This window comes from Cervus canadensis, chromosome 25 (genome assembly GCF_019320065.1).
Source record: "Cervus canadensis isolate Bull #8, Minnesota chromosome 25, ASM1932006v1, whole genome shotgun sequence".
In the NCBI taxonomy this organism is placed as follows: Eukaryota; Metazoa; Chordata; class Mammalia; order Artiodactyla; family Cervidae; genus Cervus; species Cervus canadensis.
The window spans coordinates 36,192,291-36,220,264 of NC_057410.1; the positions used below are offsets into that span (position 1 = coordinate 36,192,291).

Consider the following 27,974-nt stretch of genomic DNA (forward strand, 5'->3'; position numbering starts at 1 on the left):
ATGTTTGGATTAGCATTTAACACCTCATCGGTCACTAAAGCCCAGGCAGTTTACCAGCCCCAACAGAGCCTCGGCTAAAAGAACATCAGGGGAAACAGAGCTGGGCTTTTAAAACTGGCAAACAAATGCCACACACACTGTCTAAGGGGCGGGGGGTGGGGGAGCGATCGTGAACTCCAGTGCAAATGAGTTTAAAGGGAAGAAAAGGGAAAAAGTCAGCACAAGTTTCCCTAAAGCTAGCTTGCGCTCACAGGCGTCGCGAACAAGGGCTTTTGTGCCCGCTAATTGCACCATTTGTGCGCAAAAGTTCCGACGCGAAGTGTGAACTCTCAACAGAAGGAAACATGAGACAACTGAAGTGCCCCGGTTTCTGTGCCCTGCTCCTCCTCCGCCGCCGCCGCCTCTTCTTTCTCCTTCCTCCCGCGGAGCCCGCTGTTGCAGCTTGTTTGCACTGGGGCTTATCCGGAGCGGAAATTCCTTTCCGTTTTTGTGAATGACAAACTCATTAACAATTCATCAACACAACCTGTTCCAGCCGGCCCGTCCCCACGGCAACAGCCCCTTCCGCAGAGCGCTCATTGGCTGGCCCGGAGAATGTATCCATTGAGACGCTCGCTGTTTGTATCCATTGAGGAGCTGCCTCGCGCAGGGGGTGTGCGAGCGCCGCGTCCAAGGGAGAGTGAGCAATCGAGGTTTGAATAATCCTAGGAGAAAGACGGCCGGGTGGATTTGAGGTGCAGTCTTGGAGGGAGGGATTAGGAGCCGCTGGACTTTTCTTTCCTCCCTTCTCTGTAGCACGGAGTCCGAATTAATTGGATTTCATTCATCCTGGAGGAACAAAACTGTCTGGGCAGCTTCATTCAGGGAGATTCATTGACACCGAGAACGAGCGGCTGCAGCCGGGTGCAGAGGGAACCGCCGGCTTCACTTCGGTCTCGCCTGCCCCAACCGCTATCCCGGCTTGGGAAGAGCGAGGTGGACTCCAACCCCGCTCCGAGAGCGGCGGCTTCCCGCGGCGCGCTCGGCCTCTGCCTGCCCCGAGGGGCGTCTGATAGGCACCCCGCCCTCTCCGGCAGCTCGACCCCCATGATAGATACGCTCAGACCCGTGCCCTTCGCGTCGGAAATGGCGATCAGCAAGACGGTGGCGTGGCTCAACGAGCAGCTGGAGCTGGGCAACGAGCGGCTGCTGCTGATGGACTGCCGGCCGCAGGAGCTCTACGAGTCGTCCCACATCGAGTCGGCCATCAACGTGGCCATCCCGGGGATCATGCTACGGCGCCTGCAGAAGGGCAACCTGCCGGTGCGCGCGCTGTTCACGCGCGGCGAGGACCGGGACCGCTTCACGCGGCGCTGCGGCACGGACACCGTGGTGCTCTACGATGAGAGCAGCAGCGACTGGAACGAGAATACGGGCGGCGAGTCGGTGCTCGGGCTGCTGCTCAAGAAGCTCAAGGACGAGGGCTGCCGGGCGTTCTACCTGGAAGGTACGAGCCGGGGGCTCCGCGCGGGGGGCCAGGCGGAGGACACCGAGCTGCCGGCTGCAGGCAGGGCGCCCGGCCGGCCATTCTGAACCCACTGCTGCGCCCGGCGGTTGTCTGCCTGACCCCCACCTGCGGACCTCGCGAGTCCCGCACCCACGAGCTTGGCCCGCGCGGAACCGGCCCTCTTCCGGCCGCACTCATGGGCCCTTTCTTTCTGACCACCTCTGCTTTCTACCCGAAATGTCCTTCCCCTTTCCCTACTTTCTGTCGTTCGATTTTTGATTCAGATTTTGCAGGACGGTTTTGGTGCAGATTGGCACCTTCTAGCCCTTCAAGATATTCGGAAAAGTTGCCATTTTGTGCATTTCCGGATTCAAAAGAATGAGGGTTCCCCGGGGAGGCGGGCCGTTTGTTCTGTTCCCAAGGGTGCACATTTAAGTGTCTTTCTCTTATATTTGGTTTCGCGTGTATGGGGGTTGGTAGAGTTCTGTGGTGTGTTTCTACGTGCGGCTGCGGCTCTCAAAGCTGTGAAAACTACTACGGGATCTCGGGTTACATGATTGTTTTTCTCCTTCTGGCAGGTGGTTTCAGTAAGTTCCAAGCCGAGTTCGCCTTGCACTGCGAGACCAATCTAGACGGCTCGTGTAGCAGCAGCTCGCCACCGTTGCCAGTGCTGGGGCTCGGGGGCCTGCGGATCAGCTCCGACTCCTCCTCGGACATTGAGTCTGACCTTGACCGAGACCCCAATAGTGCAACGGACTCGGATGGCAGCCCTCTGTCCAACAGTCAGCCTTCTTTCCCCGTGGAGATCTTGCCCTTCCTCTATTTGGGCTGTGCCAAGGACTCCACCAACCTGGACGTGTTGGAGGAGTTTGGCATCAAGTACATCTTGAACGTCACCCCCAACTTGCCGAATCTCTTTGAGAATGCAGGAGAGTTCAAATACAAGCAGATCCCTATCTCGGATCACTGGAGCCAAAACCTGTCCCAGTTTTTCCCTGAGGCCATTTCTTTCATAGGTGAGACTAATGAACAATTCTCGCCCAGGCTTTAAACGCAGAATTCCTCACCATTCTTAGAGTTTAAGCTGTTCATCTTTCTGGCTGCTTGCTAATTTGTGGGACTGCAGGTCTCAAATGTTTCAGGACGGTTCTTGATTCTGGTATAGCTTCTTGCTTTAAAAAAAAAAAAAAAAAGTGCCTTTTGACAAGGCTGCGGACCACAGGTGTGTTGCAAATTTTGTCCGTTGTTTGACTCTGTCTCCAGTCATTTGAAAGAGGGGCCATTTGTACGTAGACCGCTGAATTTTCCCACCATCTTTGGACTGGAGGAGGGCCAGGTAGAAGTACTCTTGGTAGACAGGAATCCTGGCATGGCTTTATAATTTTAAAAGACCGACCTGGGAGTTGTTTTAGGATACCAAGTTAGTTTGTTGGAAAGCTCCGTGAATGCGAGATGCTGTAATCCAACTGAATGTTACTGTGATACCGGTTCACAGTGAGACAGTGAGGGTAACCTGAGCCCAGCAGGAAGAACTGTGGGCTGAAAGCCTGGAGAAGCGAATCTCCAGGCATTGTAATGCATTTCCTATTACAAAGGAACTCATTTTCAGGCCATGTCGACATCCTGTTCCTCCTAATGGGCTGTCCCCTGTGACTTCCCTCTCTCTTTTTTAAAATGCCTGAATACCTCCATTGTTAGCTGCACAACAGTTGGAGAATAATTTAATAGACCCTTGCAGTCTGCTTGTCTGTATAAAAGGCATTCACGACCATATTGCAGGGTTTCTGGTATTCACATGCTGAGGCAAAGAATGCACACATTAAGGGGTTTTGTGTTGGCAGAAACTTAATACAAAAGCTCCCTTTTCAGAAAATATCTGAAATATGTAATTGTGCCCAGTGTACATGTTTTAGCCCAGTGATAACATTTTCTGCTGCCTGCAGGGCTCAGCTGCCACACACAATTATTTTTTAATCTTTAGTATTATTATTACTCAGGTTTTAGACTAATTGTTCACAAAGGGGGGTTTTCGGTCTACTGATATTTTTCCCTTTTATTTTTCTGTTTACAGATGAAGCCCGGGGCAAAAACTGTGGCGTCCTTGTGCATTGCTTAGCTGGCATCAGTCGCTCGGTCACTGTGACTGTGGCTTACCTTATGCAGAAGCTCAATCTGTCGATGAACGATGCTTATGACATTGTGAAGATGAAGAAATCCAACATCTCCCCCAACTTCAACTTCATGGGCCAGCTGCTGGACTTCGAGAGGACGCTGGGACTGAGCAGCCCCTGTGACAACCGCGTGCCCACACAGCAGCTCTATTTCACCACCCCCTCCAACCAGAATGTGTACCAGGTGGACTCTCTGCAATCCACGTGAAGGCCCCCGCCCCCCCAGCTGGAATGTGTCCAGTCGATCCTTAGCAGTTTCTCTTAGCAGCATCAGCCAGGCTGCTTTCTTTGTATGTGGCCCCAGGTGTCAGTAGGACACCAGCTGTCTGTATTAGACAAGGTTACCACGTAAGGAATTGGCTATTCCCAAGGGAGAGATTTGCTCCCTTCCTGTTGGAAGAACAGGACCTGCTGTATAGACCCAGGCCGTAGGTTCGCTCCACACCCGTGTGTACAGCCTACCCCTGCAGGGACTGGAATTCGAGGACTTCCAGGTACATAGGGTAGGACCAAATGGTAGGGTAGGAGCATGTGTTCTTTCGGGCCTTGTATGACTGTTTCTTTTGCATCTGGAACTGATTCTATATTGTCTTCAGTGAAGACCGATTCAATTTTGCATATAAAGGAGCCAAAGAGAGGTTTCAGCTCTGTGTTTGTAGTGTCAGTTTGCAAAAAACAAAAAAACAAAAATAATCAATCAAATGAATCTCATATTCCATTTGATTATTGTAAATATTTGATCTTAAATCACTTGACTGTTTGTTTGAACTGTGTTTTTCCTTTGATGGGTTTAAAAGAAATCATCCAAAGGGAGAAAGAGCAGTTTGCCACTTAAAAATAATGGAAACTTTTGCTCTTTTTGAATCCAAAGGATATATTTGCAGCATGCTCAACGTTACCAATTCTGAATGACATTTTCATGGACACTTAATGATCATGGAGACCTTGTTATGGTGCAGTCTTCAGTCTCTTTCATGTATCTTCCTTGTGACTTTTTTTCTCCTTAATGTAGTTTGTCTGCCTTATCTTTGTAAATATTTCGGTTTGTATTGTCTCAGAGTGGATATCTTGGAAAGACACCAAAATCATGGGCTCACTTTTTTGTTGTTGAAACTTCAGCTGTGCTAAACAGTATCTTACCTCTGTACAAAATTCTTCAGGGAGTGTCACCTCAAATGCAATACTTTGGGTTGGTTTCTTTCCTTTTTAAAAACAATTTGTGTGAAACTGGAAGCGTGTGTGTGTGTATGTGAAAGTGAGCATGGGTACTCATTCAATAGGCGACATGCATATGATTGTGAAGGAAGGAGACAAGTGGCTCCATATGTTCATGGTGTAAAGTTCTGAGCTGAAATTTTATTATAAGAATGTAAAACCTTAAATTATTAATAAATGACTATTTTGGCTATCAAATGTGTATTTTTTCAAAATCTCTCCTTAATTGTACTTTAGATGTGAAGTGATAAGTTCTAGGATTTTTCAGTTGGGGATTGATACTGGCTTGTATAAAATACATGTAGGAATATTGGGGCAAAGTTCTCACCTCAAACTATTTCCAAGAAGTTTTCAGGTGCAGTTTATGAAATTAGCCTTTTGCTTCAAATAAAAGTGATGTAATGGAAGGGATTGACTATATCATTTCCTATGAGTGTGAGTGTGAAATTCACTCAGTTGTGTCCGACTCTGTGATCCCATGGACTCTGCTGTCCATGGAATTCTCCAGGTGAGAGTACTGGAGTGGGCAGCCATTCTCTTCTCCAGAGGATCTTCCCAGCCCAGGGATTGAACCAGGGTCTCTCTTGCATTGCAGGCAGAGTCTTTACCATCTGAGCCAGCAGGGAAGTTCATATCATTCCTATGGACAAAATATAGTAAGTCTGGCTTATTTAAGAAAACTGGGATGCTCTTGAAGGAAAATGGTGTCATAAGAGCATAGCTTTCTGAAATTACAATATTTAGATACTCATGAACAGTCACAAAGAGAAGGCTTCAGAATAACAAGATGACAGAGCAGTAACCTCTTGATTTTCCCTGTCAGGGTCTTCTGCTCAGTAATACACATACCAGGAAGAAAGTAGAGATAATTATTTCTCTGGCTTGTAACTGGCACTTCTGCCTGCAAATTCTAGTATTGGAATAGTAAATGAATCAGGGGTGGTGTCTCCCCTTTGGTGTATGTGACAGAGCACAGCTGAGCTAAGCTGAGTCTGGATGTGGCCACTATCACATTAGCGCTTAAAGCATCACCACTCCTGTTCTAATGCGCTTGTGCTTAACTAATTTAGAATGTGGGCCAGAAACCCCTGTTGAAAAAGAGGGTTTTTTTTTTAAATGTTGAGGTTATTTTGAACCATTAATTTTGAAGGTAAAGGCTTAATATTCTGTCACTTCCCTCAGGACATCCCTCTCCTTGTCCCTAGTGTCCAAGTACACAAAAATAAAAGACAAGTGTATGAAATCAAAAAGAACTAGAACATACATTTCCAGCCCTTTTCGAAGGAGCTTAGTCCCTTTGTCTGCAGTGGAGAGAAAAGCGAGCTTTTCACGCACACGGTACATGGATGTCAGCTGGATTATCAGCTAGGAGGCAAATAACCCTGATTCTCTGGCAATTGTATCAAGCTGTCCCGTGTGACTTTTAGCAGCTAAGCGTGTACAAAAGGCAGAAAGAGTGCAGAAAAATACCAAGTCAGTCCCTCCCATTTGGGTGCCCTGAGTCAGCCGGAGCTCGGAAAGGAGAAGTGGGTTGCAGTTCAACTTGGCTCGTGTTAATCCGGTTCTGAACGGTTTCCGCTCCTGGCATTCCCTAAACTGCCTCTTCAAAGTAGGGATTTGCCAGCAGCCGTAGCAATTTCCTGTCCAGCTGCAGCTCGAGTAGCTGTGTGCGCTTCTCCTCCCTTCTCTTTTCTCTGATTTCTTTTCTCTTTTCTCTTTCTTCTCTCTTTAATACGGGCGGCGGATAATTTTAGTGCATTTCCTCTTTGTGGATTATCGTCTCCTTTCCTTCTAGCACTTGCAAACACTGAGTCCCTTCGGCTCTGCTCAGGCCGACAGCTGGCCTCCCCGGCACTTCCTCTCCGCTCACTGTGGGTTTGCTGTTTGTCACTCCACTTCTGAAATTAATAATGTTTTCTGGCCGAGTGCCACAAGCCATTACCACAAAGGGGAAGTAACACATATGAATAGCAGGAAGCCATGCAGGGTCACAGTGTGAGCTGAGCTTGCGGTGGGAGCATAATTGAGCCCGGCCCATTCAGCAAGTGTCTGACATCGATTTGGGGGAGAGGGGGCTCCCTGCCTTTAAGCAGCTCAAGCTGTGAAAAAAAAAAAGTTTCCAATAAATTGGTAGCAAATGGTCTTTGTCATCAGCGCAAATAAAAGAGAGGGAGCAAGGAGAGTTTAGGGCCCCCATAAAGTTGCAATGTTAGGGATTTCTCCCCCCTTCTCCTGGTATATTGTTTCATAAGGCTGGTGAGCAGAGCGGGGGCCAGCTTCCCTCCGTTGCCACAAAGGGCCTCATGTTAAATGGGGATTTTGGTTCACCCAGGCCAGAGGATTCAAAGAGCTATTCTCTTTCTTTTTCTTCTCTGGAAGGTGGAAGGTTGTAAATGACAGCGTGGGCCCCCACCTCACCCTGTGCCTTCCTTTCTCCAGGCCGGCCCTCGTTCCTTTGGTGCCTTTGTGCTTGCAGGAGCCCCCGTGAAGGCGATCATTTTGCATCTTGGAGTTGGGCTCACTTCCTGAATGGAGCCCTGCACGGTTACCAGGGCAACCTTTGCCAGCAGCTGCAGCTCCCCGGCCTGCCCCCTCACCTGCTGTCCCCATTAGTGGCTTCCTCAGGTCTCTCTGAGCCAGCTACTTTCCTGGCCTTCTGCAGGGAGCTGGGGGAGGCGGTGGCTTTCTTGGAGGTTTTCTGCAGGTTTCATGGGACTGCTGGAGACTTAGAAGATGTATTGCTTAATGGTCAAAATCGGTCTTAGGGTTAATATCAGACTGAGAAAGGGTTATCTGGGGATAGAAATACCAGCACAACCTTCAAAGGAGTGAAAACGGAGGCTTGCTTGACCCAACAATTAGAAGCCCTAAACTCTCACTCTCACTAATGAATCAGAAGGCCTGGGCAAGTCACCCAATCTCACTGCATCTTTCTCTCTCTCTTTTTTTCTTGTCGGTAAAGTGAGAGAGTTTTTCTCTTTCATTCTAGGATTCTCTTATCATTCCAGTGTTCTGGTACACATACTAAATGGTAAAATGAGCTGCAGATCAGGGGAAACAAATAACATTTACTGAGGGTATTAGACACTGTACTTGATGTATAATATTATCTCATTTAATCCTCAAAGCAGCTTTGAGATGAGTCCTATTATTATCCTATTTTCAATGAGGAAACTGAGGCAGAGAGAGGCCAGCAGAGCCTACGGTCCCCTCGTGGGAATTGGTAGAACTGAGCTTTGAAGCTTTAATTCTTCCTGTTGTAAAACTGCTTGTCATCAGAATTTTCTCCTCTTTGTAAAGTCCTGTGATGCTGACTAGGAAGTGGTGACCCCATTTCGCAGCCAAGGAAGTGGAGGAAGCAGGGGTTAAGTGACCTGCCAAATCAAACCCAAATCAACAGAGTCAGAGGACCCTAGCTAATGTGTCATCGGAGAGATGTCAGGCTGCCTAGAACATGCCACCCTCCCTCTACTGAAGAAGTTGCTCTGTCTTGGGCCCATGAGCCCAGAATTACAAACCTGATTTTTCCAAGGATCTCTAGAGCAGCTAGCAACAGGCCAGCTGGCCCTGACCCTTGCCCATACTCCCCTTTCAGGATTACACAAGTGAACTGGCCCCAGAGAGAGTCACTTCCTCCCTGTGATCCAGTTGGAAGAAAACTTGCCTGGTGATGGGGCGGGAGGGGAAGGGGGGAGGGGAAGGAGAGGGAGGGGGAGAGGGAGAGAGAGAGGGAGAGAGAGAGAGGGAAGCATGGGGAGCTGCAGAATAAGACAGGCATATTAGAAGTAAATGGAGAAGCAGAATACAAGGGCCGGTCACGTGAAAGCTGGCTGTAACTAAATATTCTTGAAAAGTCATCTAAAACCTCAATCTTCAGGCTTCAAACTGCTTCAAAAGGATTATTTTGGGTGTAAATTTATATGTCGTTCCTCACATACAAGATTCTGCAGACTTTCAAATACACACACTCCTTGCATGTTCCTATTGCACTTGTCCCTGAATTAGTCTGGCTTTGGTGATGGAATCTCTAAACTTCTTTAAAGTCCATAATTGATTTCCTAAGAGTATTTAAGGGAACGAAACAAAGTTCAAACAATTCACAAATATTTATCCAGGCCTTGATCTGTGTTGCACTGCTTGGATGAAACAAGGTTAAAATAAAAAGTAGCCAAAGACTTAACAGGCCCTCAAAGGCTGATGAAGACAAAGTCATGTTTCAAAGTGTAACCTCTCAATTTTGCTGCTGGTGCCCCAAGTCAAAGCGGAAGTCCAAAGGAGCTATTGGGCAAGTACTTGTATGTCCTTATCTGAGGCAACAGTCAAAATAACATTTTTTTTTTTAAACCTCATGGACGGTAGCCCATTAGGCTCCTCTGTCCATGGAATTCTCTAGACAAGAATACTGAATAGGTAAGCATTCCCTTCTCCAGGGGATCTTCCCAACCCAGGGATTGAACCCAGGTCTCCTGCATTGCAGGCAGTTTCTTTACTGTCTGAACCACCAGGGAAGCCCTTAGATCTGATGTTTTATTTTTTATATGGGAAAGGATTATTAGCCCACATGTTTGCAGTTTGGCTCACCCACTTCCCTATTTTGTCATGGAAAATACCTTTAGAAACTGTTTGCAGGCTTTTAATAATGAGAAGTTTTGGCCTACCATACCTCCAGAAATGAACTCTCAGGCACACAAAGGGAAAAAGAAAAAATATACACGATTTGATAATGACATCCTCAAAAGCACTAAGCCAAAAAAAGAAAGAAGAAAGAAAAAAAAAAGGTGCTTCTTCTAAGATAGAATTCTCCTTTTCCTGCATTTGGAGACTCACTAAGTATTTATTACATTAAGGATTTTCCACTAAGTCTAGTTTACTTCCTATTGCAAAATGCTAACAGGATAAGGAAGAAAGAGGGGAGGGTACAGAAGAGGTTCTTTGGCAGCACATAACTCCAAGGACAATTGTAGCAGGAATATCCATTTCTCTTATGTTCTGGCTATTATTGCTATGTAACAAACGAGCCCCAAACTTAGTGGCTTAAACAACAACAATCATTAGTTTTGTTCATAGGTCTGCATTAGAAGAGATCTCAGCAGGAAAGTCTGGCCTCTGCTCAGTGCTGTATTATTTGGGGTAGTTTGACTGCAACCCAGAAGCTCCATTTCCAGGATGGTGCCTTCACACACCTGGCAAGTTGGTGCGGGGAGCTCAGCCAACGGCTGGTGCCAGGGGCTTTGATTCTTTTTCATATGGTCTAAATTTCCTCCCAGTATGATGTCTGAGTTCCATGGGTGAAACCCCAAGTGAGAGAGTCAGGTGGAAACTGTTGACTTTTAGGATGTAGGCTCACAAAGGTAGTCACACAATGGTCTACACGATTTGAGGCGAGGAGATGAAGGAGGGGCAAGATTCTGGAAAAGCACATGGGATGGAGCATAAGGCTACAACCATTTGTAGCCTTACAAAAACAGAGACTGCCACATCTTATGGGGAAACTGCTTGAATTTGGGACTCTAAGAAGTAATAATGAGTCCCCAAATTAGTCTCATGATCCTATCTTGAAAAGACTATGGCTGTCAACAATGCTGCAACTATTCTTTTAATCGAACCCTTCTTTCTTCTATCTCTAATGTTCCCAATGTAGTAATACCACTGAAACGATAACAAAGATTGACTCATGAAATAAAATATGAAACAATTTGCAAAAGAAAGCTAATGCTTTCATTTGGGCCAGAGAAAATGTTATATTTGTGATAGATTCAACCAAGTTATTGAATATAGTGATAGTTCATTATTTTCATGCAAAATAGTATTCTATTGTTATTTCATAGTATTCCATTGTAGCAGACCCTCTTACATAGACAGACAGTTGGATTTTTTTCCAGTTTTAACTCTATGAACAGTACTGCTAAGAATACTTTTGTGCATCGACCCTGATACCCATGTGAACACGTTTCTCTGGGGGTAGGAAAGGAATGGAATAGGAATAGGCTGTGTAGATCCCCAATAATGGCAAATTCTTTTCAAAGTGGTTGTACCAGTTTACAATACCATCAACAGTATTTGAGTTTTTGTAGTTCCACATTTTTGTCAACACTTGATACTGTCAGACTTGTTTTAGTTGTAATTCATCTAGAAGATGTGAAATGGTTATTTATTATGATTTTCACTTTCAGTATTCTGATTCCTCATAAGGTTGAGCCTTTGTTCAGTGTTGATTGGCCAAAGGATATATATTTTATTTTGAAAAGTTCCTGTTTAAGCCTCTTGCTTTTGCCAAGTTTTTGATTGCATAACCTCTATTTTTTGTATTGATTTAAGGGCGTCCCTGGTGGCTCGGTCAGTAAAGAATCAGCCTGCAATGTGGGAGATCTCGGTTCAATCCCTGGGTTGGGAAGATCTGCTAGAGGAGGGCATGGCAACCCACTCCAGTATTCTTGCCTGGAGAAGCTCCATGGACAGAAGAGCTTGATGGGCTGCAGTCCGTGGGGTCTCACAGAGTCGGACATGACTAGGTGACTAAGCATAGCAGAAGGAATGCTTTGATGTCCTGAGCACTAGTCCCTTATTGATTATATGCATTGAAAATATCAGTGCAGTGATTTTCAGAATTTGTCCCTCTGGTGCCTCTCAGGGAAGAGCGTAGGCACCTTTGGTGGCAGGTTATATATTGTATCACTCTGAAAGGTGTTAATCAGAAAGACAATGACAAAAACGGCAGTGGCCAACCTGCATAACCTTATATGGAGGCCTTAGGGAATCACGGGACTTGTGGGTAAAAACGTTTGAAAACCACTGAATCTATTTTAACAAACATGGAAACAGAGTCAGAAAGATTGAGTTGAAAGAATAGCTACTTTGGATTACCTGGGACTGGTGTAGAAGCATTTTGGGGTGTACTAAATCTTGTACCAAGTTTTGAAGAGTGCTATGTTTTTCACAGACATGAAAAGGATGCTACGGTTATAGGTGACGAATTATGCCTAGACTTGGAAGTAGTGAAAGACAAATTCTTTGTAAGGCATGGGAATAGTATTTTTCAAGTTGTAAAAGCAAAAATCAGATGCCCAGGTATATGGGGGGTGAAATTTAAAAAGAGTTTGCAGAGAGTAGAAAAAATAGTGCCTTTTGGTGGGCCTCGTCTCCCTTCCCAGTAACATCTTGAACTGGAAAAACTCCAGCTCTCTCCTCCTGTGCGGTGGGTTCTTGTGTTTCCTTTACTACTCACACACTTTTCTTTCGACACTTCTGATCATCAGACGGGCAGAGGAATTTCCCCACACCAAGCAATTTTCTGTGATACCAGCTGGATGTCCTACAATTAAACCCCATTCTAACACTGTCTATTTAAAGATAGTGGCAGATTCTGTAGCTTCAGGGCTGAACCCCCCCCCCCCCCACCCCTGGCCCGGCCACCCCCAAGATGGTTCCTATCCCACTTCAGATGCTAATAGCAAGTAGAAGGTCACAGCTACCTACCACTTCAGCCCAATACATAGCCACTAATCAGAGGGTCCCATGACCCAGGCTCCATCAGCTTGCTAGAGCTGCTCACAGAACCCAAGGTAATGCTTAATTATGTTTTTTTTAAATATATAATTTCTTTTTAAATATATAATTTTATTTATTTATTTACTTATTTTTTGGCTGTTCTAGGTTTTCATTGCTGGGTGGGCTTTTCTCTAGTTGGGGATAGTGAGGGGCTACTCTTGTTTCAGTGCACAGGCTTCTCATTGCAGTGGCCTCTCCTGTTGGGAAACATGGGTTCCAGGGCACACAGCTTCAGTATTTGTGGCACGTGGGCTTAATCACTGAGGTTTGAGGATTCTGGAGCACAGGCTCAATAGCTGTGGCACATAGGCCTAGCTTCTCTGTGGCATGTGGGATCTTCCGAGGCCAGGGATTGAACCTGTGTCTCCCGCCTTGGCGAGCAGATTCTTTACCACTGAGCTACCAGGGAAGCCCATCCCTGGTTTCTTAAAGGGTATGATGAAGGATGCAATTGTGCATCAGGGAAGAGATACATAGGGCAAGGGTCTTCAGCAAAAGTTTATGTCTCCGTGACCTTAGGTCCTTTTCATTCACTAGACAGGAAGCTCTTGAAACTCCATACTATTGGAATTTTTATGGATGTTTTGTCGAGTAGGCATGATCAATCATTAACTTCATTTCCAGCCCTTTTCCTTTCTCAAGATAATGGGAGGCAGGGCTGAAAATTCCAATCTAATCATGACTTATTCTTTCTGATAACCAGTCCTCGTCCAAGAGCCCATGCAGAGTCCTCTTATTAAAACAAAAGACTGTCTTATCCCCCAGGAAATTACAGGGTTTCAAGGGCCCTGTGTCAGGAACTGGGGACAGAGACCAATATATATATTTCTTACTATAAATCACAATATCACACGTCTGATTACAGAATCCTACTGTATATGACGGAGAATTAGCTTCAGAGGACTATAATAGAGAACAGAAACTAAAAATTGTCAAAACCCATGAGGACTGATTCTCTTCTGTAAAAGTCAGGAGGTGGAAAATCCTGGCCTCGTCGGACCGCTTCACAGGCTCATTTAAGAATCAGGTTTCTTCTAGCTTTGATTCCCACAGTCACAAAACAGAGGCTCCTGCTGGCCATCACATTCACATTCCAGTCAGTAGGAAGGAGGATGGAGAGAAGGAAAAAGACGACACCCCTCGCAGAGTCTGTTCCCTCAAAGAATCTTCCAGGAAATCCTGTACCACACTTGTCATCTGTGACCTCAGCACCCAGAGTTATCCACATGGCCGTAACTAGAGAGACTGCAGAATACAGACTTTAGTCGGGCACGTGCGTCCCCTAATATGTAATTGAGGTTCTGTTACTGGGAAAAAAGGGGAGACTGAATATTACTTACCCTCTTCATTCCTGGAGAAAACCCTACCCCCCACTCGAGGGGGCAGGTCCATGACCCAGGCCAGGGCAAGAGTGCTGCATTTTCCCATCTCAGTGATTGATTCAGGGATAAAACATGATTCAAATTCAATCAATCCTATTACTCTCTGGATTTTTCCAAGGAAAGGATTTTCTCTTAAGGTTGCTAAGCTCTAGACCTACTCAGTTAGAATTGCTGGATATGAGGCCTGGGAATCTGTTTTTTAATAAAAGGTCCACAGGTAATTCTTTGATTGACCAGTTTGGGAATTACTAATATGTCATATATATTAAGCCAGTAGTTAATTTAATCTAGTATCTCCTGTCTCAGGATATTCAAAGAACAGTGTGAAAGGGAGATTGCTAGGTATCTTTCATAATATGAGCATCAAAAGATGGGGCATATATTAATTGTTTAGTTCTAACTGCACGGTAAGCTTTTAGGTGCCCCTGAAGATAGACTGTCTTAGAACTATGATTTTTTTCTAGTTTATTATTTGCCCTATACAATAGCATTTGAAATATAAATCATCTTAGAAATACTTTGTTTTAATTTCACCAAGACTTATAGGTCTGCTGTTCTCATTGGACTGTGCTCACTTTATGAGAACCCTCTGATCTTAAAGAAGAAAAAAAAAGAAACTTCTGTGATTTTATGGACTCGGAACCACCAACTCTTGTATTTTGTGTTTTCCAGTTTAAAGTTCCTTTAAAAATTCTAAAAATTTTAAGTGCCCTTTGGATGCGTCCAGGTTTGTTGTGACATTTTTGAGGTTTAAAGGCTGGAACTTGATCCAGTACAGTATTTCTGTAGCAAATGAATTCTGGCGTCTCTGTGTGCATGTGTGTGTGCGTGTGTGCGTGTGTGCAAGCACTTATGAGACTGCTTTCTATTTTGTTTTTAACATCCTTCCTGATGATGCTTGCTTTTGTGACTGCCACAATGCTTTGGACCTCCTTCTTCGGGGAATGGGCTGCGATGATGCCATCATCCTTTTCCTGGATCACGTCTGCACTCGGAGGCCCTGGTCTCCTGAGAACAAGGTGGCTCGCCTTTTCCTGCGGGCACTACCTGTGGCTCCCTCCACTGAGCATCAGAGTTCTCTGCCCACTCACACATCTCTGTGAGATCTTCCTTGTGTTTATTCCTGTCGGCCTGGTATTTCAATTGTCAGAGAGTCTTGGCATCATTTATAAATTTGAGATTTCACTTTATTGATGCCTACATTGTTTTTGGTAAATGATAACTTGCCCACATACAGCTTCATAAAACACAGAATTTTTAATATATCCTCAAACAGAAGAGTGATTATCCCTTTAATGTGCCCTGATAATATCCATCAGCAATTCACAGGTAATAATAGAATCTGATTAAAAGTAGTGAGTCTTTTATGAAAATATAGCTTCATAAAATATATATAATTTCAAAAAATTCTTGCTCTCTGTCCAACTTCAATTTCAGTGAAATTTCTACTCCCAAATCCTTCTCGGAAGGACATTTTGGAACTGCCACTGACTTTTATACAAAGCTTCATATTTTTCAGGCTCTCCTAACACCTTGACAAAAGAAATCTAGAGTTAAAAAGTTAAAAAAAAAAAAAAGGGCTGGCTGAGTGGACCATAGATTATCTCAGATCAGATATGATTCTTAGCTGTAAAATGAAGATTACAAGCTCCATCAATGGATTCCGTCTTCCCAGATGAGACCCCAGATCTGTCACTTACTTTCCCTGTGAACTTGAACAAGTTACTTAGTCTCTCTGAGCCTTGGGTGTCCTCACCTGAACAATGGGAATAATACCAACACTTAGCTGATCGACTTGTTGTGAAGATTGAATGAGAAAATTGATGTAAAGCACTTAGTAAAATTGAATTATGATTGTAAGCCTCTGGGGAATTCATTTAATAATAGACAAAGTGTTTGTTCAAAGAATATTTTGGGGGCTATAAAAAGATAAATTAGATACAAATCTTGACCTTTTAGCCTTGAAAGGAAGCTAATAAGGAATGTAAGTCCTTGTGGGTACAGAGTGACAAATAGCCTCAAGTTAAGAACACAGATCCTGGATTTAAACTCCTGCAGGTTCAAATCTTAGTTTCGTTACTAGCTGCATGTAAAACCTTAGACCAGTTCCTTCACCTCATTAAATTTTTCCTCTTCTCTTCTGTTAAAAAGTGGAGATAATAATATTGTTTATTCTGTGGTGGTGTTGTAGCAAGTGAGAAAATGTATGTGAAGTGCTTAGCACTTTGGCTGGCGTATAGAACGGATGTCACCTATTTCCATCAAAGAGATCCAGAAGCAGTACCACAGCAATTGAGAGGAAGAGGGGAATGTTTTTGTTTTTTTTTTCTGTTTGGGGAAGGGAAGCCTCATGAAAAACTTCCTGAAATTGCTGCTGAATCACAAAGTCAATTTAAAAATTTACCAGAGAATACACATTGAGCTTCCCAGCATTGGGTTTCCCAGGTGGTTCAGTGAGAAAAGAACCCCCCTGCCAATGCAGGAGGGTCGGGAGATTGGGGTTCAACCCCTGAGTTGGGAAGATCACCTCGAGTGGAAAATGGCTACCCACTCCAGTATTCTTGCCTGGAAAATTCCATGGACAGAAGAGCCTGGTGGGCAAAGAGTCAGACACAGCTGAGCATGGACATACATACTGAGCTATTACCGTGAGACTGGTCTAACTATCCTTTGAGGTAGGTCTTATAGAGTTTTAAAATTCCCATCTTCCAAATGAGAAAACAGAAATTAGAGAGTTTAAATCGAGTCATCTGCTGGTATTTCCTCACAGATCGGTCTGACCCCGAAGCCCAGGTTGTTAACATCTGTTTTGTCCTCCACAGCAATGTGGATATTGCCTGTCTCACTGGTCCACTTCCTTCCCAGCTCGGGGATCAGGTCATTGGGAGAGCTGAATCCGTCACTGCAAGACTGCTGACCAGCAGCAAATCAGACCCAAGGAAGCTTGTGGCTTATTTTATCCAGGTCATACTAGGGTCAAGACAAATATCCCGACTTCGTGGTAAGACAAGCGAAACAAAACCTAGCCAAACCAAACCAAACCAGACCAAACCTATACCTTTTCAATCACATGAATGTTGAAGTCCATTGAATGGTGCCGAGTGATCCTGACAAATTCCTCTCCTCTGGCTGCCTTTACCTTGTCTTTTTTTTAGTAACTCCAACACCCTCCACACATCAGTCAAGCTAGAAACTACGGCTAATTCAAACACAAATTAGTTATATTACTTTCAGGTTAGATTCCTTGTTCTTTCCTAATTCCTTGATGGGAGACAAGAAAAGCTCTAGTTTCAGCAACAGCATATCGACAGACCATTTTCTGATAGTAAAACCAGAATCTGCATTTTTTCAGCCTTTCCTTTGTGCCAGATTGTGTGCTATTTGCAGACTATCTCCTCTAATCTTTGGTAACTTCTTTGCGAGGCAGATCTTATTCTCATGGAGTGGTTAAGAACCAATTCCCTGATAGCTCAGCAGTAAAGAATCTGCCTGCAACGCAGGAGCTGCAGGAGACAGAGGTTCCATCAGGAAGATCCCTTGGAGGAGGGCATAGCAACCCACTCCAGTATTCTTGCCTGGAGAATCCCCTGGAAAGAGGAGCCTGGCGGGCTACAGTCTATAAGGTCACAAAAAGTTGGACAGGACTGAAGGGACTTAGGATGCATGCACAGTTGTTAAGTACAAGGGCTCTCAAATTAGATTGCTAGGCTCCAATCCTGACTCCATCACTTACCAGCTGTCTGACTTGAAGAAAATTGATTAACTTCTCTATGTCTCTGTTTTCTTCCCTGGAAAGTAAAAATACTATAGAGATGTGGTGGGAAACACACTAATTAACACACGATAGTGTCTTGCTTATTTTAATTAACTAATGCATGTTAGCACTGTTGAGGAGGAAATAAATCTTCCTCTGACTTCACAGGTTTAATGATTGGAGGCTTGTGAATTAAGTGGACAAAAGCCAGATTGGCAAGAGCAAAGACAAACTTTTATTCACTTATGTTTGCAGTAGTTCACAGAAAAATGTGACTCAAGAAAGTGGTTAAAATTTAGGGCTTTTTTTTTTTTACCATCTTAATAGTGGAAGAGGAGGGAGAGAAGGACACTTATGGGAAAACACAGACTTTTAAGAAAGAAAAATGGGCCCTTAGGGGAATAAATGGGAGATATGGTAGTTTTGTGACAAAGCCTATTAAGGTGATTTTCTAGTGCTGACTTCTCTCCAGCGAAAGATGTCAGTTTTCACTGGGTGGTTAAGCTCCGGGCAGGGCATTTATGACAGTTGAATTCTTTCAGGAAGCTCTGCTTCTATGCAGGTAAAGGGAGTTTAGGAAACAGACTCTTACAGTGGTATATTCTGGATCCCTTCAATTCTTATCAAGTCCATTTTGCAGATGGGCAAACGGAGGCTTAGAGAGATTGACTTACCTGTGACCACCAAGGCAGCCCCTGTGCTGGGAAAGATTGAGAGCAGGAAGAGGAGATGACATAGGATGAGACTGTTGGATGGCACCACTGACTAAGTGGACATGAATTTGAGCAAGCTCCGGGAGATAATGAAGGACAGAGAAGCCCGGCGTGCTGCAGTCCATGGGGTCACAAAGAGTTGGACACAACTAAGTGACTGAACAGCAACAACCAAGGCCGTAAAGGGTGGAATTGGGATTGATTTGAACTCAGGTTGATGTGACCTCAGAGCCTTTGATCTTTCCACTGTGCATGATCAGAGATGGAGAAACTATAATCTCGTGGCAAAATTCTTAGAAAATATAATTTTTTCGAACGAATTTGACATTCCTGGCCTTCAACTTCATCATTTTTGCAAAATGAGGTTTTGAATAATATAACCTTGCAGGGCCTCCCTACCTCAAAATTAGTATTGATTTTAGGTGTTTGTAGCATAACCTTTCACTGGAGAAGAAATTATGGTCATGTTTCTAAGAATGTAGCAGAGGAGACACTTTGATGTGTGTAGGCGCATGAGCTTGCAAGCTAGAAGCTCACGTAGTTTCCTCGTGTGTACACCTGCGGATGTGGTTCAGTTGTGAAACTGAGCAGGAAAGAGCCTGTGAGGCTTCTGGGCACAGAAGTTTTCTGTCCTGCCTTTTCTTGACCCCAGCCTCCATGACTTTCCCTGAGTTCCAAAGGGCAGATTTGAACACTTGCTAATTCAGGAAAGGAAGGGATACAAGCCCAAGGGAAGGATAGCCAGGAAATCATAGTGCAACCTTGGGGCAGGGTCCTGGTTCCACCTCAAGGGATACACATATCTTTAAGCTTGTTAAGACGGCAACATTCCTCATATCAGAGAAAGACCACTTGAGGCTACATTAAAGGAACCAGAGAAACTTATCAAGAAGATGACCTGAGACTAGATTAGAGGACTGGAGGCCCTGCCCAGACCCTAATTTTATCTTAATCTATAATCCCACCCTTTGAACTGCTGCTGTCAAAGTCCTCATCAAATCCTCCTGGGTTTGGACACAGTTTTCAAAAGCAAGAGCCCACTGTGTCCCCTTTTGCCTGGCAAAGCAATAAAGCTATTTTTTTTCTACTTTATCCAAAACTGTCTCTAAGGTTCAATTCGGCTCCCGGTGCACGGAGGCTGAGCTTTCAGCATCAGTTTCTCTGAGAAGAATGACTGTCACTGGAAGGAAAAGGGAAGACCTTAAGATGCAGAAAGTTGAGTTGTTTATTTCTATCACACACGCTGTTGACCTTAGATTCTGCACGTCCTCAGGGAGTGTCTAAGGTCATTTCCAAAAGGTGAATGGCAAGGGAAGTCCTTCTGAAAGAGATAAGTGGCTTCTTAAAGTAAACTCAGAATAAATGGACTACAAATTCTGTTTACTAAATATTTCCTGGTTGATGGACTCTAGCGTGCAGCCCTGCATGGCATTTGAGGAGGGGAAGAAAGAAGAGGTTGCATTCTGTTTCTGTATCGTTTGGGAAAGGCTTTTGGAAACTGCTCCAGATGGGAGATTACATAATTTCAGAGCAGTAACTCAAATCTATAGAAAAAATGCTACTGTCTGGATGATGTGTTTACAATGGAGACTGCTGAGACCTGTGAGAGGCTTCTGTTTTCAATTTTTTTTTTTAAATTTTTTGACCAGTTCCTGAGGCATGTAGGGTATTTGTTCTCCAAGCAGGGATTGAACCTTCAGGCCTTGCAATGGAAGCACAGAGTCTTAACCACTGGACTGCCAGGGAAGTCCCTTGTGTGAGAGGCTTTCGAAAGCTTGCGGTAAAATTTGTTAAATGTATTCTTTGTAGTTTATTAAGTCTGTATAATTCCTTGCGCCACCACAAGATTTTCTGCGTGTGCAGCTTGCTTCCTTTGTCCTAAATACACTCTGCATTTTGTGTGGTTGCATTTCAACATCACAAGGTTTTGCTGCTGGTTATTCTAACCAAAGGCTTTTTCCTCCCCACTTTGAGAACAGATTGGAAGGCTGGATGCTTGAGCCAGAGCCAGCTGAGTCAAACAGTTTAAAAATTTTTTTCCCTCTTCTTTCTCTCCTTTTAAAAATATCTCTTCTTTCTTTATATTTCCTTTTCTGATGATGGGCCTTAGTGATGTTAATTTAGTAGCAGGATTCGTGTTTTTTTTTTAATGAATTTATTTGTTTTAATTGGAGGATAATTACTTTATAATATTGTGATGGTTTTTGCCATACATCAACATTAATTGGCCTCAGGTATACATATACATGTGTCCCCCATCCTGAACCCCCCCTCCTACCTCCCTTCCCACCCCATACCTCTAGGTTGTCCTAGCACTAGTTTGGGGTGCCCAGTAGCAGGATTCTTATATTGAGTCTAATTTTTCAAGATGATTTCTTCAGCCTCAGGATGGGACTGATCTAAAGTTTGATTGTCTGATGCAGTGAAGCCTATAATTAAACCCAAAAAAAGGCTAATGCAGGAAGAGAAGGCAAAGGATTACTAGTTGAGACCCGAAGTTGTAAGATACTGAAAGACAAAAAAATTGGCTTTTTTAAATCCCATGTGAGATTAAAAAAAAAAAAACACAAAACCAAAACCCAAACAACCAAGCCAACCAAACAAAACATAAGACCTGGCTTCTAAAGACAAGGCTCACTCTTTAGAAAAGAGAAAGAGAAAATCCATTTATTTAGGCATCTGTCAAGAAGTTTGTTCTTCCCACCAGAATAAATCACAGGTGTACCCAACGGGAAGCCCACCTAAAATAAAATAATAAAATCCTAATAAAATGCTGATCAGTTCAGATTAAGGAATAGGGTTCAAAATATTAAAAAAAAAAAAAAAAAAACACCTCAAAATCTCTTTCCTTAAACCACACTTCTCCTCATATCTTCCCTACAAGTTGATTCATTCATGTTTTAAATGAAGTAAAAAAAGCGGCCCAACTTTAGTTTCTCTTGGGACTGGGACTTGAGGTGCCTGAGTTGTTTCTTCTGTCTTTTTGTGACTTTCTGATGACTGAAGAGTTCCACCCACTTTGTTTAAGGCCTCTCCAGGGCTCCAATTTACACGTCGGTGGGATCTGTTTTTTGTTTTGCTTTAATTGCTCCTCCGAACTTTACTCATTTGGCAATCCTACCCACTACCTTTCTTGTTTTTCTAATCTTTAAGGGTAATAGCCCACATCCCCCTCCCCAGCAGGCAGGCTCTTAGGGATTAATGGTGACTGATTGATTTACAGTTTTCCTTGTTTTGTTTGGCTGGTTTGGTTGTTTTGTTTTCTTCTCACAGGGGGTGAAAAGCCAAATGGTGTTTTTCTTATTACTTTGGATCTCAGCTAGCAATCCTCTGAATTCTCGTCCTAGATTAGCCCTTGTTTTTTAGTATAACTACAGTGAAAAATTATAAACCAGTCAAAAGTTTGACAAAACATACTTTGGGTGTTAAAAGTATGCATAAGTGATTTTTGCATTTTTATATAAACAGGATTATCGTCACATATTTTTCCACAACCAGCTTTTCCAACTTCAATAATTTACTAAGAACTTCTTTCACCTTCCCTAAGTATAGCTTTGTTTCCTTAAAAGAGACTTTTTTATGACATTGTATTCAGTGATACAAATGTGCAATAATTTATATGATTGACCTGTTATTGAGGAACATTAGCTTGTTTACAATTTTTCACTATGATCAGCAGTACTATAATGAAAATCATTGGTTTATTCTGTCTTAATTATTTCCTTTGGGTAAATTCCTGGAAGTGGAATGACTGGGTCAATGACCTCACACATTTTATATCTGATTCATATTGCCTTCTTGCCCTCTGCCTCAGACTTGTGCCATTATCTCATCGGACAATGTTGTCCTTTTTACCCTGTCCCAGTCAGTAGGATGGCACCTATTTTAGAAGCTGGGGTTCTCTCCACCACAGTCAGAAGATCATGCAATGCCAGATCAAACTTTCTGATGGTAACAATATTAAAGATATGAAAAGTAGGGAGAAGAGGAGGACGCAATGAATTTTCTACCTCCAACTTTGGTTTCTCCTTGATTTTATGAGATGGAAGTGGAAGAAGCAATTAATGCAAAAGAGAAAGTGTAAATCTGGTCGAGGGTATTTTTACCTCAGATCTCTGTACTCTGTACTTTTCTCAGGAAAAACAAGAGCCCCCCAGTTTTGTTCCCTAAATAGGAGAAACATTGCAGCAGACAGTATCTCAGCACAGGAATGCAGAGAGTAGGGTGGAGATGGGTTGGGTAATTTATTGAGGGCCAGCCCTCTGTATTTCAGGTGCTTTACATATATTGTCTCATTTAATCCCCCACAACAACCCTAGTGGGTAGTGGAGTTATCACCTTTAATTTGTATTTACAGAGGAGGGACCCTAAGCTCTCCGAGGGTAAGTCCACTATCAGAAGCACAGAATCTGGATTAGGTGGTGGTGGTGAGGTAGTCGGCTTAAGGACCAGTTTTGTCATCTGACACACACGCCACGGGGAGCCCGCTGGGGGGAAGAGGGCGGGACAGAGGCTGTCCGCGGGGGACAAAGCCTGTGTGAGCCTCGGGGAGTCCGCTGGGGGGAAGAGGGCAGGGACAGCGGCTGTCCTCGGGGGACAAGGCCTGTGTGAGAGCTTCGGGGAGCCCGCTGGGGGGAAGAGGGCAGGGACAGCGGCTGTGGGACAGTGCCTGTGAGAGCCTCGGGGAGTCCGCTGGGGGGAAGAGGGTGGGACAGCGGCTGTCCGTGGGGGACAATTCCTGTGTGAGCCTCGGGGTGTCTGCTGGCTGTGTCTCTGTGTCCACAGATCAAGACTCAGGATTGTCCTAAGACGCCCTTTGCTTTTGGCGACAGTAGGGCCTGTGTTTGTTTCCAGAAATCGCAGTCACCATCACAATGAGGCTGTGTTCATATGTAATCGGGTTTGACAGGAATTAATTTTTAATAAGAGGTTCCATTCAGACAAACAACTGCCCTGCGGGGCCGCGTCAGGGTCAGTTGCCCAGGGCTGGGCACTGGCACAGTATGTGCTCTTGACTGTGGCCTGGGGAGTACGTGTGTGTGTGTGTGTGTGTGTGTGTCTGTGTGTGTGTGAGTGTGTGCGTGAGTGTGTGCGTGCGTGCGTATGTGCGTGCATGTGTGAGTGTGTGTGAGTGTGTGTGTTCGCGTGTGTGTGTGCACACGCATGTGTGTGAGTGTGTGAGTGTGCGCGCGCACGTGTGTGAGTGTGTGCACGTGTGTGAGTGTATGTGCTCTTGACTGTGGCCTGGGGAGTACGTGTGTGTGTGTGTCTGTGTGTGTGTGAGTGTGTGTGTGCGTGCGTATGTGCGTGCATGTGTGAGTGTGTGTGAGTGTGTGTGTTCGCGCGTGTGTGTGCACACGCATGTGTGAGTGTGTGTGAGTGTGCGCGTGCGCGTGTGTGAGTGTGTGCACGTGTGTGAGTGTGTGTGTGAGTGAGTGTGTGTGTGTGTGTAGAGGGGGAGTAGGAGTTGGGATGGGGTTACTGATTGGTCTTCGATCTTAAGTGAGGACCAAGCATGGGTCTTAGCAGAAACTGGAGGAGACAGCTGGCCGTTTAGAATTTCCAAGAAGAATAAATCCGGTGCCCCCCAGGAAACCCCTTTTGGTTCTTCATACTAAATGCTCTTTCAACAGCTTAGAGGCTTAGGGTGTGCTGTTCACTGTGGTCTTGTTCAGTGCCACTTACTCTGTGTTGTTACTTAATCTTAACAACAATCTCACATGGTACAACAATCTTACATGGTAACAACAATCTTACAGGGTACTCTGTACCCATGCAGTCCCATATTGCAGATGAGGAAAACTGAGTCTCAGAGAAGGTAGACTACACACAACCAGAAAGCAGGGAGGTAGACTCTGTACTCCAGCTGCTGAATCATTCCGTGCCCCCTTTGTGGAGATGAATCTCCATCCTGACATTTCTCTGAGGACCAGTTATCGAAGTATTGGAACCACTCATGCTCAAACTCTGTTGTATTTACTCCATCCTTCTCACTAACATCACATTAAGCAACCACATTTACCAATGACCACTTTTCTCCCGTGTCACACAAACTCTATGTCACTCGCATCCCTTATGTGTTATTAACACCAATCAGGTGAATTTCATACCAGTTTTTGAAGATCTGGGCCTTCTGTGCTTTCTGTTAGAGGCTGCTTCCTTTTTATTGAAGAAATGCACACTTTGGGAAGCTTTCATTGTTTTTTTTTTTTTTTTTTTGGGTCCTGTGAAAAGGCAGAATCTCAAGGCTCTTCTTTCTCAGTGTGGGCGGCCCTGCCATTTCCAGCACTGCAGACTTATCCTCCAGCCGCCCCCAAAACATTTATCAGGAGATGTGACTTCTCTCTGAAATTACACAGGTTGGTTTAAAAATAGACGGCAGGGTTTCCCTCGGCAGAGAATGCTGTCAGGCTGCCCACTTCTACCTCCCTTCTTTTGTACATGTCAGAGCATTTTTATCTTGAAAAAAAAAAAAAAAAGAAAGAAAGTGCTGTGCTTAAGTAAACTGAAGCCCTGAAATTACCAAAAAGGTTCATCTGAAGCATCTAAGGATGCCTTAAAAAAAAAAATTCTTCAGTTTCCTGATTAAGAATCATGCACAATTTGATTTTCTATGCCTCACCATCTTTGCAGGGGCATTGTTAGCATGAAAATGAATTTTAAAAATACATTCTAGCGGAGGCGGGCATCCTGACATGCAGAGTTCTGTTCTGTGTGGAAGGAGACTCGGCTGGGAGCACGAAGTAGCTTTGTTGCTGGGAATAGATCAGCTTGCGTCCTGAGTGCAGCAAAGGGAGATAAAAAGTTAAACAAATAGCCCTAAGACAAAACAAATAAAAACAAAGCAAATAAAAATAAGGTTTGGAAGTAAAAACAGATTAATGGAAAAAAAAAAAAAACAAACCAAAAACCACCCCACATAGAAATGCTGGGAAAGAGAACAGGGGCTTCCGACTTGGGTAAATATTCTCTAGTCAAAATCTTTTCAGAATGATAGGACTGGTTGAAACATCTTGTCCTTTGTGTGTGGGAATGTAAAAATCTCCATTTCCCCCCCCAACCTTTTGCCTCTCCGTTCCTCTCCTCTTATCTGTACTGTCTGTTCCTCCCTTATATGGCTGTTCTCGGAAGTTCAGGAATTTGAGTGTTATGTGAAAGACTAATTCTAATTGGGCTCAGGGACATTCCTGTCAAATGGGAGATGTATGGGTGTCGTCCTGTGAAAGATCAACACTCCCGGCATCTGCTGTTCTGCATCCCTCTTTCATCCCAGTCTCTCTAAATACCAGGCTTAGCTAAATGGCCTAACAGCCCATTATCCCCTCCCTGAGACCCCTCTTTTCAGCCCCTGTTTCTTTAATTAGCAGGATAAGTGTGATTCCCTAGCATTTCTTTAACATTGTAACTTTGCAAAAAGATGTTTATTATCTCATTGATTACACACAAAACCCTGTGAGATAAGGTGGGCAGGAATTCCTAAATCATGTTTGCTTCCTAGAGACCTGGGGCTCTCATAGGCTCTGGTTCTGGCTTATGATCGCATAGCTCATTAACGGCAGAGTCCATTTCCCCTCTTCAGCCCCAGGCTCCTTGGCGCCGCCGTTGGGTGGTTTTCCCTAAACAGAGTGCTTCCTGACTTTGGACATCAGATGCTATTTGTGGATCCAAGTTAGAGATTATTTTGTAATGTGAAAGCTCTTCCAGGTTTATGCCTCCATATTAAAGAAGCTTTTCTTGTCTCAATCTAAATGACTTCATGCTTTCGGAGGCGTATTAGTTTCATTCATTCAACAAATATTTGCACAGACTTAGTTTGAGCATATAGCAGTGAAAAAACAAACAAATTCTTTACCCTCCAGGTGCTTATGTTTCAGTGGAAGAGACCAAGAAGTTAAATAAAGAAATAAGTATATATATGATAGGCCTGGTGGTAAGAAGTGGAAAGAAAGAAAAGCAAGGTCAAATGAAGTATTGTGCATTTATATGAGATGGTCAGGGAAGGTTTCTTTGTTACAGAGATATTTGATGAGATACCTGAGGATCTGAGGAAGTGGGAGCTCCAGATATTTGGATGAGGAGGAAGATGATGGCATGGGCAGAGGCCCTGGTGTGGGAGAATGCAAATAAGGTAGCTGACAGCAGCTGAGAGGGGAGGTGAGTGGTGGGAAATGAGGTCAGGGAGGTGGGCAGTGGGAGTAGCAGTGGGATAGAGCCATAGCGAGAATTTTGGCTTTAACTCTGAATGAGATGGGTCACCACTGGGCCGGGCGGTGGGGGGTGGGGGGGAGTTGAGGATGGGATTCTGGTGTCAAAGAGGGCATTTCGACAAATGTCTGCATCCTGCTGGGCAATGGCCCAGCTCTGACCTCTCGCAGCCTAGCCTCTGTCCCACTCAATATCTTTTTGTTATTCACCAGAGGTGACTACATAACTTACATGGCCTCATCAAAAAAAAAAAAAAAAAAATGTGGGGATGTGTGTTCAAAGAGTAAGGAAAAAAGGTATAGTTAAAGGTGCTAAATATACAGCCATTTCCTTCCTTCTGCAACCCCTCTTTCAACTTGTCATAGTGGTTTAAATTTGCCATTTAATGTAGTTCTAAGTAAAGGGACATTAACATTTAAAATTATCAGCATTAATTTTACTGCTCATCTTCATATTGTGCAATGCCAATATAAATGCCAGTTTTAAATGCAAATGTAAGAGCATTTTACTTGTATGTGGAATCACTAAAATTATACATTTCAGGTTTTATAGTTGATACGTGTATGTTATTTTGTTTCTGCCAAAATGAAGGAAATGCTATACAAAACTAATTCAACTATTTTTATTCTTTGATATGTAACATCTACCAACAGTTTACCCTTTGCTTACCGATGGGTAAGGAAAGACTAAAAGCAGAAGGAACTACTGGTTCTCCTCTTTCCTCCCTTTATTTTATGTCAGAGCTTTCAGGATAAGTAGTTGGCTAATACAGGGCTTCCCTGGTGGCTTGGCAGGTAAAGATTCTGCCTGAGAGGCAGGGGACCTGGGTTCGATCCCTGTGTCAAGAAGATCTCCTGGAGAAGGAAATGGCAACCCACTCCAGTATTCTTGCCTGGAAAATTCCATAGACAGAGGAGCCTGGCGGGCTACTGTCCATGAGGCCGCAAGAGTTGACACTACTTAGCGACGAAACCACCACCACCAGTGCAGGGAAGTCCTAGGAGTAACCAAAGATAAGATGGAGTTCTTTGGCTATTTAAGTTTTTAGAATGCCTTGGTCTTCTTTGTGCATTTGGAATAAGCTCTGAAGGGAGTAGAAGGCATGGCCCCTAGGTGGGACACCCCTACTTTTGCAGCCATAGATGTAACACACTTTCTACTTGGTTTGAGTCTCACTGAACTCACGAATGTTGCAGGTCATGTGATTCTGTGCACATGGGGCCTCAAAAATGCTCGGTGTGAATGGGGTGGCGGGACGTGCTGGCCAGATATAGTGTGTGTACTTCTTTACCATTGTGCCAGTGTACCATTGGACCTGATGTAAGAAGTTCAAAGACAACATTATTAAGAATTTTAGGATGGTGGCATCAGAATATTAAACCAACAGCATGGCGCATGAAACTGGCCCTGGTTTTTATCCCAGTCCTTCTAGAACTCACCTAGTCTTTGTGTAGGAGATAGTAAGGGGTTCCCTGAGTGCCTTCCCCGTGCCTTCGTGGC

At 44.1% G+C, this 27,974-nt stretch overlaps 1 protein-coding gene across 1 annotated transcript; it reads left to right on the forward strand.

Moving 5' to 3' along the window:
* The first annotated feature begins 112 nt into the window (after nt 1-112).
* On the forward strand, nt 113-5,065 carry DUSP6 (dual specificity phosphatase 6). The gene is made up of 3 exons (XM_043446778.1): nt 113-1,486; nt 2,065-2,502; nt 3,558-5,065. The coding sequence occupies exons 1-3, from the start codon at nt 1,087-1,089 to the stop codon at nt 3,863-3,865; spliced, it is 1,146 nt and encodes a 381-aa protein (XP_043302713.1). The 5' UTR covers nt 113-1,086; the 3' UTR covers nt 3,866-5,065.
* The last annotated feature ends 22,909 nt before the right edge of the window (nt 5,066-27,974 follow it).

Excerpts from the sequence above, each read along its gene's own strand:
- DUSP6 (XM_043446778.1), top strand. The coding sequence starts at position 1,087 with ATGATAGATACGCTCAGACCCGTGCCCTTCGCGTCGGAAATGGCGATC. Across the intron at positions 1,487-2,064 it reads CCGGGCGTTCTACCTGGAAG|GTGGTTTCAGTAAGTTCCAA; the intron begins GTACGAGCCGGG and ends TCCTTCTGGCAG. Across the intron at positions 2,503-3,557 it reads TGAGGCCATTTCTTTCATAG|ATGAAGCCCGGGGCAAAAAC; the intron begins GTGAGACTAATG and ends TTCTGTTTACAG.